The sequence below is a fragment of the Caretta caretta genome, chromosome 9 (assembly GCF_965140235.1).
Source record: "Caretta caretta isolate rCarCar2 chromosome 9, rCarCar1.hap1, whole genome shotgun sequence".
Classification (NCBI taxonomy): Eukaryota; Metazoa; Chordata; order Testudines; family Cheloniidae; genus Caretta; species Caretta caretta.
The window spans coordinates 31,664,477-31,686,041 of NC_134214.1; the positions used below are offsets into that span (position 1 = coordinate 31,664,477).

General features: G+C 40.3%; 1 protein-coding gene across 1 annotated transcript in view; it reads left to right on the forward strand.

Annotated features, from left to right (window-relative positions):
* The window catches only part of SLC9A9 (solute carrier family 9 member A9), a 316,631-nt gene that overhangs the window by 61,932 nt on the left and 233,134 nt on the right, over positions 1–21,565 (forward strand). Inside the window, exon 5 of the mRNA XM_048864122.2 lies at positions 19,908–20,023. Within this exon, the coding sequence (XP_048720079.1) occupies positions 19,908–20,023 (116 nt within the window). The remainder of the gene's footprint in view (positions 1–19,907; positions 20,024–21,565) is intronic.

The window sequence follows — 21,565 nt, forward strand, 5'->3', positions numbered from 1 at the left end:
TGTTTGGTTGTTATGCACAGTTCTTCTTCCAAAATCTGTTCCAGAGAGAGAGAGAGAGACAGAGAGAGAGAGTTCATTCCTAAACCACTAAAATCCCCTTCCAGAGCAAAGTGCCATCTTCTCCATCCACTACTCAATGGGCTCCATCACTATCCAATGCACCACCCAACTCTCTCTCTCAGCATCCAGCCCCTTCCAACTGCTCTCATCATTTGTTCCCTCCAGTGCAGAAGCTCTAGATACTGTTGGTGAAGTTTCTGGCCCTGCCCCGGTGACATGTTCTTCATTTCCCAGCCAACATGTCTGAAGGGTGAGAAGGCTTCTTGGGACTTTATTCTTCTAGTGAGTCTCTCTACCGTAGGTTGGTCCCAACTGGACTACTCTCTACTCTCCCACACTGGTGCAGCAGTTATGACTTCTACTCTTGCAATGTCTGGTCCTTTGGAGAGTTTCTGCACAAAAACTGCAGGACTGAAACCAGAGTGAATCTGGAAGTAGTTTTGTTCTCTTTGTTTCATAATCTAGCCCCAATCTTTCTCTGCTGCTCCCCCTCCCCAAAATGGGGGTAAATATTGTTTGTAACATCTTTGCCATACATATTTTGCAGCATTATATAAAGAAAAATCTGAATCTTCAGTGTGACAATGTCATTATTGTAATTAGTGGAAGTAGTTATGGACCTGTTTTAACAAATGCACATTAACAGCATTTTGGTTTAAAAATAGTGAAAGTATAATAAACAGAGATCTGTTTGCCATGGAGCAGAAGTGACAATTCTGTGTGAAGGAGTGATTAAAATATGTGTGTATCCACTGAACAATGTTATCTTTATGACACAGTTATGTAACTGGGCTTCGGAAGAATCTCCCATAGTGCACTGGAGACCCAGTCTTTCAATATGACATTGATGCTTATTGGGTTTTTATTATTATTACTTCATAAGCTGCAAATCTGCTAATTCTGGCTATTTTTAATCAAACAATATTAATAGGGCAGCACAGAATCTGGGGCTCTGCTGATGCATTAAGTGTATTAAAGAATATTCCTATCCAATTAAGAATGTCAAGTAAGTGGGAGATAACCTATTCACCACAGGTTAAGTAACTGCATTCTTAATGCTAGTTGGCTGCTGACTCATTCTTGATTAATATTTTCATTCTCAGACATGATTAGCTGACATTCTGCCCCGGAAGGTTCCTATTTGAGCATTTTTCTCACTATAACAGAGTCACCCTAGTTAAGGGTCTGTCTGTCATTCAATAAAACCCCATTTTAGTTTCTAGGAAATTAGATCTCTGACATCTTCACTTGCGTCTGGCATTAATTTGTTGTTCAAGTTGTCAGGCCAAATGCCCATAAATATACATGAATGAACTGAGAAGAACATCTAAGCTTTTTTTGCAGTAAAACACAAAAAGGGGGTGTTTTCTTTTTTGGACGTGGTACAGTAACAGTCCCGTTAGTTTACTATTATCAATAATAGATTATTTCATCTGAGGATCTCAAAGAGCTTCAAAACTTTATTTAACTAAGCTTCACCATATCCTTGTGAGGTAGGTAAGTATTTAATACACCATTTTAGAGATGGGGAAACTCAGACACAGAGGGCCAGATTCATCCCTGGTTTAACTTCACTGGATTTATACCACTGGATTTGCTGTTCCTGTGCACCATTGAGGTTCATGGCAGAGGTTAACAGTGATTTATCCAAGGACAAGGTATTGCCAATGCTTGTTACTGAGCATAGTGCCTACTACTTCAATAAGATTACTCACAACAGTAAGCTACTTGGAAGTAGAAAGTTTCTACAGGATCATACCCTTAGTGGGTGGCAGTATCAGGAGTACAATGAAATTCCCAGCCTATATACTGATCACCACAACTCTTCTGCTTTCTAAAGGCCAAGATACTGCTTCTAGACGCACAAGCACAGTGCCGGTTTGTAAATTAAGTGGCTGCATGTACTCAAGTATCCAAGAGTAAGAATGAGTCCTTAAAAAGTTGCCTTTTTCCACTAGAGCTGCAGTAAAGCCCATAATATGCCATAAAGGCTTTTGTCATTTTTTTGGAGAACTATTATTATTTAATGTTTGTATTATGCTAGCACCAAAGATCCTAGTAAGGGTTGTGGGCCCATTGTGCCAGGCACTTTTTAAACACACTTGAAGACCTGATCCCTGCCTCAAAGTATTTACAGTCTAAGAAAGACCTAGGATAGCTAATACTCTAAAAACAGCCACCACATTTTTATAGCAGCTACTGTTTGGAATATTTTTCGCTAGTTGTTGTCAACGTTTCATTAACAGATGAGACAGGATGATTTTGGACAGCTGTGCCTCAGAAAATGACACTGAGGATCATAGTGGCTGATGGAGCTAAAAGAGCATCATTTGTCATTAAAGTTAATTAGCAGCATAGGTAGGACAATAGCAATGACAAGAGAGGAAGGGAGTGGCACACAGAAGGCAAAGGTACTTATGTGATCCCCATTACCATTGTATCCAACACCTCACAATCTTTAATGTATTTATCTTCACAATGCCCGTGTGAGATAGGGAAGTGCTATTATCCTATTTTACAGCTGGGGAACGAGGACACAGAGAAATTAAGTGACCTGCCTGAAGTTGCATAGGAGAACTGTGGCAGTACAGGGAACTGAATCCGGATCTCCTGAGTGCTTAGTTAATGCCCAGACCACCAGACAATCCTCCCCACATTGTGCAGAATGTGTGTGTTTGTTGCGGAAGAGAAAGAGAGAGATTGGGAGGGTGAGAGAGAAAGAAAATTTAGAATCTGAGTTCCGTGGGGCAAAGGCTTTCTGTCAGTCTCCATTCTGTACGTCTCTGAATGTATTGTCACCACTCTGCTAACACAGTTCTCTCATCCCTTCTGCAGCTTTACTTTATCATTTCACTCTGCTTGGACAACTAAACCAGATGAGTCAGTTTCTCTTTCCTGTGCCAGGGACATTCTAATCTGTTCATTTTCTAATTCCCATACATTGTACAAACACTGCTGGAGAATGTTTAAATCCAAACTGAAGACTAGCTCAGGGCTGAACCAAGTCCCAGGATCGGAACATACCCAATTTTGGGAAGTTCTGATTCCAATGTGAATTTCATGACTGCCCCATATCTCTATTATGGATTGAACTGAAACCTCGCACGTGAACTTTGGAAGTCTCCTTCTGTGCTCATTCGCTCAACCCCATCTGTGCAAACAATAGTTTTCACTGTAATTTTCAAAAGGATGAAAACATTTCTATTGATATTAGGCTTTGTGAAAACCTGTCATTTACGAAACCTACAGTAAACATTCCATGTCAATTACCTGGCAGTGTCCCTTTAAGGTCAGTAGGACCCACTTTCAGTTTTGCTTTTGTTGAGGACTCAAGCATCTCTTGTGTTTTGATCCTTCGAGTTGCAATGTTTTGAGCTAATTCAATAAAAATGTTAAAGTGGTATAAAACCCTGCTTCTTTATAGTTAAATTCATGCCATGTTTTGTAGTGGGTTATTCTCTAATCTAATTTATATTATTCCAAGAGTCACAAACTAATCTTAATTATCTTTTAATGGTAAAAAAAAAATCTCTTTTCAAGAAAACAACAAGTGCTCCAGAGAAAGACCACATAGTAGATCCTTGCACAGGGTTAGTGTATTTTCCTTGAAAATATTTTGAAAGAAAGTTCTCCATTTTTAAAATGGGCTATTAAACATTTATGTGACTGTTTTATAAATGAGAGGTAAAAATAGTGGTGTTTAGTCCTCTTTGGTAGAGGTTTTTCGTTTTAAATGTCAGAGCAAAGTTACTTTAATTATTCATGAATTAGATCAGGGTGAATAATAATTGTATTCTGTGTTCCCCTGAGTTTCACTCCAAATGGGTTAATATCCAACAAAGAGATTCTCCACTCTTTGAGGACTTTTTTTTTCAGTCTCCAAGGTTGTGTGCTCTCGCTGTCTTTAGACAAGTGGTTTTGTTTTCTGCTGACACTAGCCTTTTATTCTTACCCTTTTTGTCTGTCAGGGTCCAATCCTGCAAAGTACTGAGCACATCCTCAGAGATGTAGAATACCCACACCTCCCACTATGGTCAGGAGGTAGAAAGGGAAGAGAAAGGTTGAGGGCTCTCAGCAACGTCAAGATTGGCTCTTTACTGCTAAAACCTCCAGCTATTCTTTGATCTGCTTCAAAAAGTGTCATTTCTCTAGTCAGCATGAGTTCCAGAGCAGTGGAGCACAAAGGGTTTCCCTGGATAGAGAATGTTGCCGGAATACAATTCTATCAACAATAAAAGAAGCAAAAGGGTCAATATAATGAATAAGGAAGTGCTAAATGGATATGACCAAGCTCAGAATCAGATGGGCCTTCCAATTGCTCTTTCTCCAATACAGGAACAAGTGGAGATTCAATTAAATTGAAAAACAGCAAATTTAAAACTGATTCAGGGTAAAGACAACATATAAAACCTTTTTTCACAATACAAAGTTGATCTGTGGAACCCATTGCCACACAATGTCATTGAAGCTGAGAGCTTAGTGGGATCCTTAACAGATTAGACATTTGTATGGATAATGAGAACATCCCGCTAGACAGTATTTGAAATTTTGTGCTTTAAGCCATAAGGCAACCACTAATTGCCAGGGGTTGAAAAGAAGCATATCTTATGGGCAAGTCACAATATCACAACAAAAAAACTTCAAAAACAGACTCCAACGAGAGACTGCTGAATTGGAATTAATTTGCAAACTGGATACAATTAACTTAGGCTTGAATAGAGACTGGGAGTGGGTGGGTCATTACACAAAAAAGTAAAACTATTTCCCCGTGTTTATTCCCCCCCCCCTTCCTCAGACGTTCTTGTCAACTGCTGGAAATGGCCCACCTTGATTATCACTACAAGAGGTTTTCTTCCCACACCCTCCTCCATCCCACCCCGCCCCACCCCCCCGCTCTCCTGCTGGTATTAGCTCATCTTAAGTGATCACTCTCGTTACAGTGTGTATGGTAACACCCATTGTTTCATGTTCTCTGTGTATGTAAATCTCCCCACTGTATTTTCCACTGAATGCATCCGATGAAGTGAGCTGTAGCTCACGAAAGCTTATGCCCAAATAAATTGGTTAGTCTCAAAGGTGCCACAAGTCCTCCTTTTCTTTTTGCGAATACAGACTAACACGGCTGCTACTCTGAAACCATTTGATAAATGTGCACTCTGGGCTTTCTTGAAGCTTCTTCTAAAGACTCTTGTCCTGGCTGCTGTCAGAGACAAGACACTGAGATAGATGGTCCACTGGCTGGTTCAGTCTGTCAATATCTGTATTTCTATGAAGCAGATGTAAATACAGTCTAATTCAAACTGTGTTGTTCACAACCAGCAGTATGGCCCTTATTTTTAAAAGAGTACAATTCTTATTAATATATCCAATATTTCATTATTTTAGCTATATTAAGACATGGAAAATGACTGCATATCATGTCTAATAGATATAATATTTTGCTCTTTGGAGCGGTGACTTTGACTTGTATATGTCTGTAAAGTATCTTGCTTGTTGTAGGAGCTCTAATGATGATAATTAATCATGGAATTGGCTGATTGACTAACTGAATGAATTAACCAGTTAATTAGCCAATCCAAAACCATTTGACCAACTGACTGAAGTTCCATCCGGTCAGATTATGTGTCTACTGCTGTGTGTGGTTTGGAGTCAGGATTGCTTGTAGTTAGGGCTATGATTTTGGCATGAACATTTTGAGTAAATTTCATGGCAGAGGTGTGGGAAAAAAAACCAATGTCACACAAAGGTCATCAAACAATGTCGCTTTTGCTGTCAACATACACTAGAGCATATTAGGGGAGCTGAAAGATGAGGTCTGGGGGTGGGGGAGGATTGGAGAATGAGCCCACCCCACACCACCCCTGCTGCAGCAGCTTCTCTTCCACAGGACTGGACCCAGCTTGCCTCTGCCATTGTGACCTGGCACATGGGATCACAGTGCCACTCAGGTTTGGCCCTCCGTAGATGGAGACAGAGGATCAGCTTGGCCAAACCTGAGTGGTGCTACAACGCCATGTGTCAAGTCGCAATACCACTCAGTTTGGGGACCTAATCAAATGTGCTTTTACAGCCATTTCCAAGATTTTGCAGGCTTTATTGAAATTCACAATTTCCACTACCTCTGTGACAAAATCATAGCCCTACTTATACTTACTATACAGATACATTATGTTATGAGGAGTCTCAGATATTTGAGGCACTTGACCACAATCTTGGTCCCTGACTAATAATATCTTGTACTTTTATAATACCTTCAGTAGCATCCCACCAACTCTATGAGGTAGGTAAGTGTTAATATACCTTTTGTATAGACTGGTCCGATGAAGCACAGAAATGTTAAGGGGTAGGTCCTCAGCTGGTGTGAATTGTAATAGTCCTATTGATTTCAGTGGGTTTATGACAGTTTACGCCAGCTGAGGCTCTGTCCCACAGTGACTAGTCCAAAGCAACGTAGGGTAGGATTCATAAAGGAACTTAGGCGCTGCAACACTGAAAGTAACAGCACCTAGAAAATCACAGGAATAATACTGCTATCAATAAAGCCTGAGCTAGGTACCTAGGCTCCTTGTACAATGCATGGGGAGAGACAGGTACCTGTCGATGCTTGAAAGTTAAGTCAACATTGGTATGGTGCTCAGGGGTGTGAAAAATTCACACCCCTGAGCCACTGCAGCTATGTCACTTTAACCCCCAGTGTACATGTGACTGGATCAACAGAAGACTCCTTCCATCGACCTAGCTACCGCCACTCAGGGAGGTGGATTACGTACAGTGATGCAAAAACCCCTTCCGTCTCTGTAGGAAGCATCTACACTACAGTGCTACAGCACCAGAGCTGTGCCACTGTAGTCCCCATAGGATACAGTGCAAAGTTCCCTCTCAGCTGCTCGGCCACGTAGCTGCCTATTAAGCCCCATGCAGGGGCTCAGGGCTGCGGCGGGGAGAGATGCCTCTCCCCGCCAGCCCCAGCACGGACCTGACACAGCGGGGAGAGGTGCCCCTCCCTGCTGGCCCCAGCATGGACCTGCTTCAGACTTGCTGTGGCCAAGAGAGAGGCACCCCTCCCCCGGCCCCAACATGGACCTACCCAGGACTTCTTGTGGCCGAGGGAGAGCAGTCCCTCCCTCAGCCAGGTTCTGGATCTATTGGAGCTGCCGGGTAGAGGAGCCCCTCCCTCGACCCGGCCCAGCCCCCCCGGAGCTGCCACAGCCGGGGAGAGGCGCTTCTCCCCTGGTCCGAGCTTCTGCAGCAAGAGGGGGCTGGGGGAATCCTCTCTCCCACCACAGCCCCTGGGCAGCCAGCACCCCAAACCCCTCATTCCCAGCCCCACCCCAGAGACTGCACCCCCAACCAGAGCCCTCATCCCTCAAAACCCCAACCCTCTGCCCCAGCCCTGAACCCCCTCCCACACGCCGAGCCCCTTGGTCCCACCCCTACCACATGAATTCTGTTATGTGCACCAATATGGAGGTGATGTGTGACACATCACCTCCATATTGGTGCACATAAAATTCATTCCGCACGTAGACGTAAAAAAATAGAGGGAACACTGGTACAGTGGCCTTTGACTGGAATCCACATAGCCAGCATGCTAGGCGGGGAGCCAGTTAAGCTGGCCAATGGGAGGCACTGGTGAGAGCGCTGTGTGCTATACCCCATCCCTAGGAGCTAAGCACCTAAGGCTATGTCTACACTAGCACTTTGGTCGGTATAACTTATGTCGCTCAGGGACGTGAAACAAGTCACACTGACAGAGGCACTGGTGTGGACAGCGCTATGTCAGTGGGAGATACTCTCCTGCCAGTGTAGCTAATGCCGCTTGTTGGGGGCGGTTTAATTATGTCGACGGAAGTGCTCTCTCCCATCAGCAAAGAGCAACTACATGGAAGACCTTACAGCAGTGTAACTGCATCAGTATAGTTGTGCCTCTGTAAACTCTCTAGTTTAAACATGGCCTAAGTCTGGGCTGCACAGAGGCACCTAGCTCTGTTAGTGATCCACAAATAGGGAGATGTTAGGCACTCAGATGCCTACATTATCAGGGGGAGGCAGGAACATACCTCCCTTATAATCTTTAGCCTAGTGGGCAGGGTACTCACCCAGGATGCAGGAGACTCCCACTTCAAGTCTTCCTCCTCCTGAGCAGCAGAAGGGAGTTGATCAGGGGTCTGCCACTTCTCAGATGAGTGCCCTAACCACTGGGCTACTGAGTCATTCCAACTTTTTCTTGGGCCCAACTAATATTTAAGTATTCCATTGTTTAGTGAGTGGAACAAGTTAACTGGAGAGTTTGAGGGAGCCCCCACATCAGATTATCCCGGAGCCTACTGGTTAGCATATGCACCTGAAAAGTAGCCTATCCCTGTTCAGATCCTTTCTCCTCCTGAGGACAAAGGAAGGACGTGAACTGGGTGTCTCCCCATTCTGTGAGAGTACCCTCCACAAGGCTAAAGATTACAAGGGAAGGCCTTCTCTTCCTCCACTTCTCACCTCCACCTCATTCCACACCTGGCTATTTTGTGTGAACTTGTGTGAGAGGCCCAATCCAGTAGGCATGCTCAGGGGCTGCCTACTCAATCAGACACACACACGACTTGGGGAGCCAAATGCCTGGCATTCCTGATTTGTGAATTGCTCTGCGCCTTAGACAGGAGATAGGCATCTGCACACCTATCATGAGACAGAAGAGTACATGCCTAGAGGAAAAATCTTATGTACCTACAGAGTTAGGCAACAACCAGGCTGGAGTTTTGTGGACCTTAGTTAGTGGCACCTATAAATGGGACTTAGGCATCTAAGTATCATTGTGGATCCCACACATAGTGAGTTACAAGGCCAGGAATAGAAACAGAGAGTCCTGGCTGGTCCAACTGGGCTCTAACCATTCAACAAACCTGCTTGCCTATGAAAGTGTGTTGTACCATTGTATTACAACAGGCTATCATCTGCTATTGTTTCTATTAACTAGTTGGTATTGAATTTAGATATTCACTATATAAAGGTAATTAGGAGGACTTTCTTTACAGAAATAAAACTATTTTTTTAAAGGGGCAAAAATTGCAATACAATTATAATAGCTATAATCACAGGTACAAGCCTTAAACACTGTGTATATATAATATGTAGTAAATTCATACAGTCACATCTGACCCATAATAAATAGTTGTTTAAAAGAAGATGCATTGCAGGGGAATAACACTTAGTTATGGCACTTGATTATGGCACTACCCTCTCCCAGTACAGACCAGTTCAATATCCTGTCTCTGTCAGTGGCCAGTACATGTTTCAGAGGAAAGTGCAAGAGGGCCAATAGTGTATAAAAATGAGACAGCCCGCCCATATGGGAAGTTTCTTTCTAACCGCAGGGAGATAGCCGTTGCCTTCTGCCTTCAATTTTTGTAAAACTTTCCAGTAGAGCAAGTTAAATTTTTTCAAATTTTGGCTGAAATTTTAATTTCAAATTTTTGAAAATGGTAAAAGGAAAACTGAAAAAAAAGTAGTGAAATTTCCCCTCTCATTGTTTTCTGTTTGGTTTGTTTTTTTAACCCAGCCCTACTTCCTAACAAACCTGTGGATATTGTCATTACACATAAGCATGTGTAATTTTTTTTTTTTTGAATCCTGCTCCAATGTCCTTGATACCGTGTGGCAATGAGTTTTGTATAAGTTAATTAGCCATTTGTAGTACAGTGCACTTCTTTTGGTCAGGTTTCAATGTGTTGCCTTTCAGTTTAATTGACCTGCACATTGCTCTTGTACTATGAGAAAGGGTAGACAGCAGCACCCAGCTCTATGTGCTCTCTACCATTGATTATTTTGTATCATTCTTTCATGTCCCTTCCATTGTCTCCTCTCTAAATTAATCAGTTCTGATGTCTTCAGTCTCTCTTCATATGGAAGTCTTTCCATGTCTGCAATAACTTTCTCAATACCTTTTCATTTGCAAAATCAATATTTATTAATTACTATATGCATTTCTAAAGCATCCATCCATCATTCTAGTATCTGGATGCACTCATAGTTGTATCTAGTTGTATCTAGATTTGTAGATTTTATCAATTTTTAATGGAATGCCAGTATCAGAGTTTGCTTGCTTTTGTAAAAATTTATTCCGTTAGGTTATCAATCTGCTAGAGCCTTTGTTGGATGATCTCTCTATAACTAATACTCAAGCAGGTAGACCTTGATTTAAAGTTCAAACCCTTTGCAGCAAGATGAAATATTCAGTGGCACTATATTTTGGACATTCTACATTTGACAATGTTTCATGCCTCATTTGCCCCAGTAATTAGGAGATTTTTGTCAGCACTCAAAGATCAAGTGCATATTTTTCATTGCAAAGAGATTCAGATTTTTATGTACATACCGTATATTGCCTCTGATATAAATTGAGCTCAGGAACACAATGATCTTGAAGCTGTGTTGTATTCATTAGAGGAATATCAAATATGCATTAAACAATACTGTACTTGTAAACTGTGGTGAATTGGTTTCCATCTCGTTAATCCAAAATGTGGTGAAACAATAGTATATTAAGGACTGATAGAAAAACAACCTGAGACAGTGGGAGTACAGTTCATTCAGGGATTTCCAGCTGCGTTTAATGACCTCAGTATAATTCACTGACTTCCCAACACCCCGTACACACACCTCTCTACTCTCGTGAGGCATGATGAAAACTGAGGCAATAGTGAATGGAGGAAATGAGTTGCAGCTCTCAAAAGTGAAACCGGCTACTTTAGACAGAGACTGCCATGTGAGGAAGAAAATACAACATATTTGAGTGGCCTAAAGCTATGTCAAGCCCATGTAACAAAGTGCTGCATGATTTCACCGCATCGCAAAATTCTTCTGTATAGAAGCCTATAATGGTTTTCCCATTCTCCTCTCTTTCTGTAAAAGATTGATCAAGGCCAGGATATGCAACACAATAACTAAACTGATTTACAGGGGAAAAACTATAACTGTAAAGCCTGTATAAGCTGCTAAAAATGTGTTTGAAGAAAGCATCAGAATAATAACAGTATTCATTATCTATGGCAAAGTGACAGTGTATTAGAAAGAACAGACTGTGTTAAGCGAAGAGGTGCATGCTATGTCTTAGTTATTTTCACCAAGTCTTTGACAGTGTTTAACAAAACTATAACTGCACATTGCTATATTCGGGGTGAGTGAGGTGTTTTCCCAGTATCTGAAGTTGTCCAAAATGCTCATATGTGGTAACTGATATTTTCCATGGTCATATATGTAACAATGCGATAACCAAGTTAATTCTTTTTGAAGTGTAACAATTATTCATTTTTCTTGAGCAAAATTCTATTATACTTCTTAAATATAAGTGATGATGGATGAGCTTCAAAAGAATCATGAAGTGTTTTTCTGAGAACCCAGAAGTTCATCTGCATATCCAGACTCTGAGTCCAACCTTGTATTAGGTGCTAAGCACCTTTAGCTCTTATTGAAGTTAATGGAGTTTTCTTGACTAAGGAATGAGTAAACCTGAAGATCTGATTTTCCAATACCTTGTGCCTTGCAAAATGGTATTAAACACTAACAGATTACTGTCTTGCAGAACCCCCTCTGGCATGTTAGGTTGGTATTCAGACCTCCTACATTGTTATAGACATCATGGGGCTGTTATCAATAGCCCCAAGACTCACTGTCTCAGCAGCATGACTAGATTTTACATCCAAACTCAGTGTCTCTCCATCTGGTATTTGGATCATCCTGAATGGCTACAGCTTTCCAGAAAGTTGTGGGCCAGCAGTGCCATGTACACATGTTCATGTCAGAATGTAGACCTGCAGAGCTGACGTACCTGAAGGGCCACGGTTGCTGATAAGTAGCCTTTCTATTTCCTCTTTCTCACTCCATTCCTACACCTCTCCTGTTGCTAGGCAGGAGATGTATTTCTCCTTCCTGTGCCCCTTCTCCACACTTACCAACTTCGTGCTCATGGGACAGGAAGGGGGGCTATGTTTGATGCAAATTCAGTAGGGGATTTCCCCCCTTTTCCTTTTTTGTATTTCCTCACCTTACCAATGTTGGAGTGTCTTTTTCCTATCAATGATGTCAACTTGTTATCATATATGTCAATTTTTAATTATGGCCTCTTGTGATTAGTTATCACATTTGTTATTTCTGTCCAAACTGGTTATTTTGGTTCTTTCCAAGTTGTGCTGTACCTGTTAAGTTTAAGAGGATATGAACTTAGGAAAGGTCCTATGCCAACCTGTTTTAAAGCATCTTCTGTGTTAAAGGTTGCAGCCATATATGGACATTATGCTTTAACTCATCACCATCTATCTAGGTGAAAGATCCCAAACATATGTTTGCTAACTTTGCCTTAGTTCAACATACAAGATGTGGCCTGCAGGTCCCTAGTGTTACAGCTAAAATATACTCTAAACCTATAAACCTACTATAATAAAACAAATAATCAAACCTACAAGAAAATAAGAAACTTATAGGAAAAGATATATAGGCAAGCAAGCAGGCTAGCCTTAGATGTATCTCATGTACCTATTATGTACATCAGTTCATTGCCAGGACACTTCTGTGGTTGAATTATTTACCTGTGGTCAGAACTTCACCTTAAACTCTATTTTCAGCTCCCCAAATACTTGGGGTTTTCCATTGGGCCATTTACGTGTGCAAAGTTTATCTGTTCGAAGTTCATAGGCCTCAAGCCTTATCCTAACTTGCTGAACCTAATGTCGTCTTACAGGATACAGGCCTGTGGGTTTCTTGCATGACTGCTAAATATAATGCAAAGCAGTAAATACAATAAAGGCAAGCTAGCCCACTGGGTTATAGGCAGGAGGCGCTGGAAGGAGGGGGCAGAGCGAAGGTGGGAAGAGGTGGGGCAGGAGTGGGAAGAGGTGGAGCCTTGGAGGAAGAGGTGGAGTGGGGTGGGCCCTGGAGCAGAGCGGGGGTCAAGCATCCCCAGGGAAATGACAAAGTCGGTGCTGTGGTGAGAGGGGAATCTTGATAGCAGATATTTTCCTTGCCTTGGTGGATAATGCTGAGCAAATGAGTTTCTTCCATAACACTAGTGCTTAGTGTCTCCCACACCACATTGCTTATGTCACAAGCATTCCTGTGCCCCTTGTGGCTTGTATTTGGGAACTGATCTTCTAGAATCCATGTGTGGAGTCCTGAAGCTCAACTGGTTGAATGGTTCTGGCTTATGCCAGTACTGAAGTGCTTGTAAAGTGTTTTGGGTAACCTTGAATACTAAAGGATGTGTGAAATCACATTATTTTCTGTTCTACCAGATATTTGTACCGCCAAAGGGTTTTTTTGCATGTGGGATTTGTAACTAATAGTTCAGAGTAAGTGTATTATCAGTTTATTGTTGTCTGAGGCATTTCAGTGGATATTTCTGTATTTGCTTAGTTAATAAACATTTTTTTAAAAGGAAAGCCCATGAAAATACCTTTTCTGGTGCCAACGCTGATTTGAAAGATGACAAAAAGAAGCACATACTAGCTAGACAGAGCGCGTTGAAATAATGAGTCATTTAATTATAACCAAAACAGATCATTTGAAACATTCCTCTCTACATAGCATTTTTTTAAAGAATATACTGATAAGGTTGAAATAGAAGAATCGGGGCAAGGGAATGGATATTTCATTTTCATCTCTGCTATTTATATTTTGTGACATATTCTGAATTCTGACTAGTAACTCGTTTTATTAGTGTTGTGATATAAATCATCAGTCAATCTCTAAGTAACCTGACACACAGAAGGAATAAAATCAACCTTCTTATACTTTTTCCATAGTAGTTTTGTTAATTGGACTATTCACTGTGGAAAGAAATAAATTGAATTGTTCAATATTTTTGTATCCTTTACTTGCATGCTTTCAATCTGTTGCCACCATCAGTTGGCTGCAGGCTACAAGATAATCATGTCTAGGTGCAGAGAGATTCTTTAGGGAATTAAAAAAGAAATGAAAAATTCTCTTTGGATTAGAAAATAGATCTGGCAAGTAAGATTTAAGTTACGAGTCTCAGTCATGCTAAAGAGCACATTCGTACAAATATTTGAAAAGCAGGAACTATGTTTTTAAACCTTTTAATGCAATAAAAACATTATTAACAATGGGTTTCAGAGTAGCAGCCGTGTTAGTCTGTATTCGCAAAAAGAAAAGGAGTACTTGTGGCACCTTAGAGAATGCATCCGATGAAGTGAGCTGTAGCACACGAAAGCTTATGCTCAAATAAATTTGTTAGTCTCTAAGGTGCCACAAGTCCTCCTTGTCTTTTTATTATTAACAATGAGGTTCAGTAGAAGTATGTGTTGCTAAATAACAGAAATGGAGAAACATCAGTAGTTGACTCACCACCATCAGATAGATTTGGATGTCTACACAGATCATACAGTATGTATGCTGTAGATCTTCATTTAGAAGCAGTGGCTTCTATTAAATTTTAATTACATCCCCTGTGACTTTAAATTGAGGACGGCTTCCATTCCATTTAATTACTTTTCCCTGTAGCTTGCCTGGTAATCAGCTACTAATCAAGGGCATCTTCTGAACAACAATATAAATGTGTGTAATTTTTTTGTATTTATTGTCATATCTTTTTTCCTGTCTGTCTTTAGACACTGAGTGTCAGATGGAGCTATGCCAGTTTAATCCAGCTGAGGCTCTGGCCCAGCTATTTTAGCAGGCAAGACTCAACAGCACATTTTCCCACCTGACTGCATCATTGGAGCAAATTTTTACTAGGGAAGATTTGTAGGATTTAGTGTGCTTAGTTTCACCTCACATGTACCTAAGGCTTGTTATGCAAGCTCTGAAAATCTGTGTGTTCACATTAATAGCCTGTGTCAAATGTCAGCGAGAACTGCAATCCCTCCAGAGGCTGTATTTAAAAATGTGACAGGGCAGAAATGCTGATATTTCTTTTGTAACGTCTGTACCGTGTGAAGCATCTGCTCCACTGAGAGGGCCGTGTTGGGTAATTTCTCATGTCCCCCTTCCTCCCTCACTCTTCCATGAGGTCTCTCAGGCTTCCATTTTTTCACCCTCTAGTTCAGTGTGTATGTGAGGCCACTACTGAGACTTTCTGAGCCACAATGCCATCAGTACGTTTGCTGACATTTCTGTCTTTCTCTTTCATTCGAATCAGACAGCGCAGTTTGGGGGCAGTTTCTTTGCTTTCCAACCACCTGTCTGAGACAGAAACTTGGATGAGAGTGAGCTGTCTAAGGCTTAATCCAGAGAAGCCCGAGGTGACGATGGCAGCAGGAAGAACACCTAGATCATCTGATGTGTTGTGATCTACTCTTTAATGGAGACCACACCTCCACCATTGCTAATTATTTTCCTCTGCCTTTCTGCAGAGGTTTGCAATCTCAGGGGTCCTTCTGGACCCCTAACTGCTCTTGGATTCACATGTAGAAGCAAAATTCTTCAGCAGCAGTAAGCAATGGTAAGATGTTTTGTGTTGAGACATCCACACCTTTCTCATCTTCTGTCCAGACTAATGCATTGCACTTCATTTAGAGCCAGGATACTATGGTGATGGACACCCTATAAATAATTAAATTAAAACAAATAATAAGTGAGATTTTCAAAGGCAAAACCAGAAATTAGGCATTCAACTTCCATTGACTCCCAATGGGAATCAAGTGCCTAACTGCCTTTGACTTTGAAAATCAACCCTCTAAATGTCTGCAGCTGGTTAGGGGTAAAACCCCACTAAAATATTTAGTACAATAGGCTTAGGAATATGTGCACAGATATCCATTTTTCTTTAATATTATAAATTTGCTTTTAGGCAAAGGAACATAGCTAATCACATTAAGATCAAGAGTGAAATAGAGTACAATCACAAAAATTAAGTATGGTTTGAATCACTATGTCACTGGTAAGATTTTTAACGGAAATTTTTGCCCTAAAAAAGAAAAAAGAATGTAACACAATTTTTTCTTCAGTGAAATGGTTCAAATATTAAACAAAACTCAACAATCCAAAACATCCTGCTATCTAGTGGCCCCACAAAAATTCTGCTGATTTTCAATGTGTATTCCACTATCTGCACACTGCTAAAACAGTTATAAAAGGAAATGGAGGGAAACATTTCAGTACAGGATACACTGCAAACCTGATCGTAGAGCAGAGCGGGTAAGGTACCTAATAAATAGGAGAAATGAGAACCAAAACATTTCTTGATTGAGGCAGTAGTTAAGTCAAGAGATAAGCTTATTAGTTCTCTTCTTCTGAGAATTCAGGGGAGCTAGACTGACAGGTTGTAAGGCTCTTTTCCAGCATGGTTTTAGCAGAATTATTATGCTAGATAATTTGTTTATATTATGGTCACGTCTAAAGGGCCCCAATCATAGAAGTGAAGCTAGTCAAAAATTTTCCAACACAATAGTGTTCTGATGAGCAAGAAATCTGATTGAAAAGCAGGTCTCTCAGAAAGTGACTGATGTTGAAGGAGAAGCAAAGCAAGTGCATCATAATATTGAGCACCTGGACCCCGATGCCCCCCCAACTCTCCCCTGTATGCAGTGTGACTTGTCACTGCCTATCACTCAGGCCTGTAACATGGGCATCATCTTCACCTAAGAACTCTCTCTAGGTTCTCACATCCAGGCTATGTCTAAAGCTTGCTGATTCTTTCTGTATAACGTCTCTAAGATATGGCCTTTCCTATCCATCCGCACAGCTCTCATCATCTCGATAACTGCAGAATCCTTTTCTCTGGCTTTGACAAATGCAGTCTTGCCCTGTTCATATCCTTCAGAATGCTGCTGCAAGGATCATTCACTTAGACCGTTGCTTTGACCATGTCACCCCTCTCTTTGGATCCCACCACTGGCTTCCCCTTCTCTATTGTATCAAACATAAGCTGCTTGTCTTCGCTTTCAAGGCCCTTCACTGTCAATCCCCACCCTACCTATCCCCTCTCATTCATTATCGACTGCTTCTGCTCAGCCCATGATGTCAGCTTCCATTGCCCACTTGTTAAAGTTTCAAATAAGAGCCTTCATGCTTTCTCCCAGCTTCCCCTCACACTTGGGAGATTCTCCCCATAAACATCCTCAAAGCTACCTCAGGATCCTCCTTCCAGTTCCTCCTTAAAACTATCCTTTACCAGGTTGCCTTTAAAAAACTTGGCAATGATTAGGTAGCTGCTGCATGGTTGTCACTGCCTATCATGCTAACCAGTATTGTATCATTGTTTCCTTGTACTCTCCCATTGGTCTGTCTCTGTCTGCCTGTTGTCTTTTCTCTTATACCTAGGTTTTGTGCTCTTTGGGGCAGGGACCATCTTTTTCTTTGGTGTTTGTACTGTGCCTAGCACAATAAGGCCTTCTCCTCACACCCCAACCCCTTTCACCTTATAAAAGCAATAGCAACCTCAGTGCAGGCCATTTCCTGGGATTAATGGCAAGCTGTCGCAAAGGTGTGCTTTCCTCACTGGATCTCCATTAAAAGCACTCCTGGTGTGCAGTACTGTATGATATCACTGTGGTTGGGAGCTCAGCTATCCAGCCAGATCCAGCTTCCAAATACGTTCTTTGTTGTGGAATGGAAGTGTTTGTACTACCTCATTAATAATTTCAAGAAATCTATTATCAACATTGCTCAGAGATAAATTGCATCCTTGCGAAGTGTCCGCTGTTGGCTTGGGACAATCAATGGTTTTCACATAATAACCTCTACATGTAACTGACTGTATAAAATGATATAGATAGGCTGACATTTTCAGCTAAGAAGAATTGATGAGCAAGAAAACAGAGGGACAGATTCTGGTCTCAGTTACACTAATGTAAACCTGGAGTAACTCCAAAGATTTTGAGTGGAATTATTCTGGGTTTACTCTGACTTCAGAATCTGTCAAGTGTATTCTTGTTCATCAACTGCATCTGATTTAAGTGGAACTACCATGGGTATATGTTTGTGTAACTGAGATTAGAATCTGGTTCACTATGCAGTATAATAAATACAATGTCATTTCAAATGTAAATAAAACAAACTAAACAAATAACATATTCAGCCTGTCATATTTCCAGAGAAATAAATTTACGTGCATTCACGTGTGTGTACTTCTATTTTCAAATGTTATTTGTATAAATCTATTTTATATTGTGCTGAAAATGTATAAATTATTTCCTGGGGGCAGATCTTCTGCTGGTGTGAATGGTCATAGCTCCACTGATGACAATTTACACCAGATGAGAATTTGCCCATGTAGGTTTTTGGATTATTTTGTATATCTAGAGGGCATTTTAACATTTTAAAGGCAGAGAATATGACAGGAACACTGCCTGTTGAGCTGGCTAGAAAACCCGAAATGAAATAGAATAGAACTAGTTTTATTTAAATGTTATTTAAAATGTCTATAGCCAACTATTATAGTTTTTTACATTTCTTATGGTATCTCTATTAAGAAATGACCTTCATTAAGATGTGACCTTTATTAAAATATGCTAATTCTAAATGAGAGATGAAAGTCAAAGTGTTTTTAAATTTAATTCACTCTATATTGTCTTACTGAAATGGTTAGTTTAGTCTTGATCCTGCTCCCACTGAAGTAAATGATAAAATTGTAATTGACTCGGAGTAAAATCAGGCCCTTTTTCTGTATCCCAACAGACCCTATAAATTGTAAAAGCGGCAAAGAGTCCTGTGGCACCTTATAGACACCTTATAGTCCTGTGGCACCTTTAACAGATGTATTGGAGCATAAGCTTTTGTGGGTGAATACCCACTTCGTCGTTTGCCGCTTTTACAGGTCCAGACTAACATGGCTATCCCTCAGATACCTATAAATTGTGTTCACCAAGCAATAAACAGTGACACAATCATCTAAAATATAACATTGTTTTTCTGAAATGTATTAATGTCCCAAAACACAGATGGTGACGTAAACATAGTGAACATAACAGTGATGTTTTTGGTCTTTCATTTTCCTGTTTATTTAAAATAAAGAGCCAGATCCTCAGCTGGTATGAATTGAGTCACTCCATATTTTTCATGGCAACTTTACAAGTTGAGGATCTGGCCCATAGACTTTACCATATAGATTATTCTATGTACCTACACAAATATATATGCCCTACCTGGCATTTGTCTCTCGTCAGGATGGCTTTATTTTGTCACCAAAACAGGGCATTTTTATCGCCAAAAGTTGCATCGCAGAGTGTATGTATTCACTCTTTTGTTGACAAAACTCTGTAGTGTAAACAAGGCCTTAATTTTTTTTGTGAAACTGGCAGTACTGTAGCACCACATTTTAAAACCTGACTTGTTGACTGATTGTTCTTGGGAGTCTTAAATATCCATCTCATTGTGATGACTAACCTGAGATTTTAACTCAGTCTGTACTGGAAGCATTAAACACACACACACACACACCCACATACGCACACACACACAAAACTGAGAAAACAATCCATTTAAGAACATCAGAACAAGTCAACACAGCTACTCATGTCATTACGTTTGTGTGAAGGCTCTATAATGTTTGACAGATTACTTTTGATCATCTCTTCTTTAGATGACTCTATTTTATTTTTGTAAAATAAACGGCTAAAATGTATTGTCATCCGTCAGCAGGTGAATAAATTGCTAATATTCAGTAAAAGGTTTTTGTTCTTCAAATGTCTAGACAATTTTGATACAATATTTCAACAGCTGAAACAGAAGTCGACTTATATGACAGCAACAGTTTGTGTTCAGTACTCATACAATAGGTGTATTTAAAAGAAGTTGGAGAAGACAACCCAGTGGTTTAAACAGGAAACTATTTAGTGTTGTGAAATGAAGAGAGTAAAAGTGGAATACTATGTCTGCATCTCTGTCTTTCTTTTCTCTGACAGGTTGATAATGTATGGCTTTGTGAAGGCCATGATACATGTTGGCCAGTTAAAAGGAGGGGATTTTCACTTCACAGACTGTTTATTTTTTGGCTCGTTGATGTCTGCTACAGACCCAGGTAATGGTTTAAATTTTTTTTTTAACTTTTGGCCACAAAACTGTCAAATGTGGAGACCAGAATCTAATGTTTCCATCTGCTTGTGCTGATTTTACTCCACTAGCTGTTAAATAGCTGATATATAGTCTCGTAACCAGAAATGTTAGGTCAAAAGAAACATTTCACCATATGGAAAGATTCTTCTCTTATTTATGTTAGTAGTTAGTTTAATTGTGCTTGTTTAGTCCACAAACTTTGAAATGTTGAAATGGACCAAACTCTAGAGGATGCCTCCCAGTGTCACTAAGGTTTAAGGAATAATAATACTAGAAGAAAAGGAATACTTGTGGCTCCTTAGAGACTAACAAATTTATTTGAGCATAAGCTTTCGTGAGCTACAGCTCACTTCATCGGATGTAGCTCACGAAAGCTTATGCTCAGATAAATTTGTTAGTCTCTAAGGTGCCACAAGTACTCCTTTTCTTTTTGCGGATACAGACTAACACGGCTGCTACTCGGAATACTAGAAGATATATCCTTCTGTTCTAGATATGCAGGGTCAAATTTAGCATTGATGTAAGTGAACCTATCCTCCCCACTCTCGTCTTCCTCCCCCTTTTTAGGTCCTGATCCAATTCCCAATAAAGTCAATAAGAGTCCTTCTATTGATGTTAATGGAAGTTAGATCCTGTCCTTAATTATCAATGTGCTTGTAGATTTTCTAACTGTAGATACCTTAATTCCTGATAGGTTGTCTATTGCATATGTAATAATATGTGTAATATAGAAATGGGCCAGAACTAAAGCCCCAGGGCCATACATCCCTGAACTTTGGGAAAGTTCTTATCCAGATCCAAACTTTGCAGCGCAGACCAAACTCAAGTAATTAACAACCAATATTGGATGTAATTTAATGCCTACTTACGTAAAGTACCTAAACCATCTCCAACAGCTCTTCCAATATTCAGTCTTGCCTTGTTCTCTCATCCAGTTTCAACATTTAAGGCAGTGTTATTTGGTCCCTTTAATTCTATCCATGCATTTTCAATTTCTCAAAGAGATGGAAATTTGAATTAAATGCTTAATTGCTTTAATGATAGACGATGCTCAAAAGCATTTCACTGTGGTGTAGGACCTGCTAGTGGACATAAAATAGAATGTTAACCATTAAAAACTGTACTAATAGGAGAACTTATTCTACTTCTTATTGTTCAAATACTGGACCTTGATGTGTGCTGCTAGACTAGGAATGAGAGTGGCAATTTGACACATGATAATTGGTGATCTAACAAAAGAAATTATCTAGTCAAGTGTTATAGAAATAAGATGGAATAATAAATCACTAGCTGAGTGAAAATTGTATTTTCCACCTGATTTTTCATCAGCGCATTGGATTACAAGGTGTTGTTTTTTAAATAAACTGATTGTAATTGCCCTTGGTTGTGAAAAGAGAATAAGCCTAAGAAGGTAGTAAAAACTGATCTGTTGACAAGGCAGAAGTTGCTTCATATGAGCTTCTTATTTATCAGATCAATGACAAAATGGAAGAAATTGTATATTATA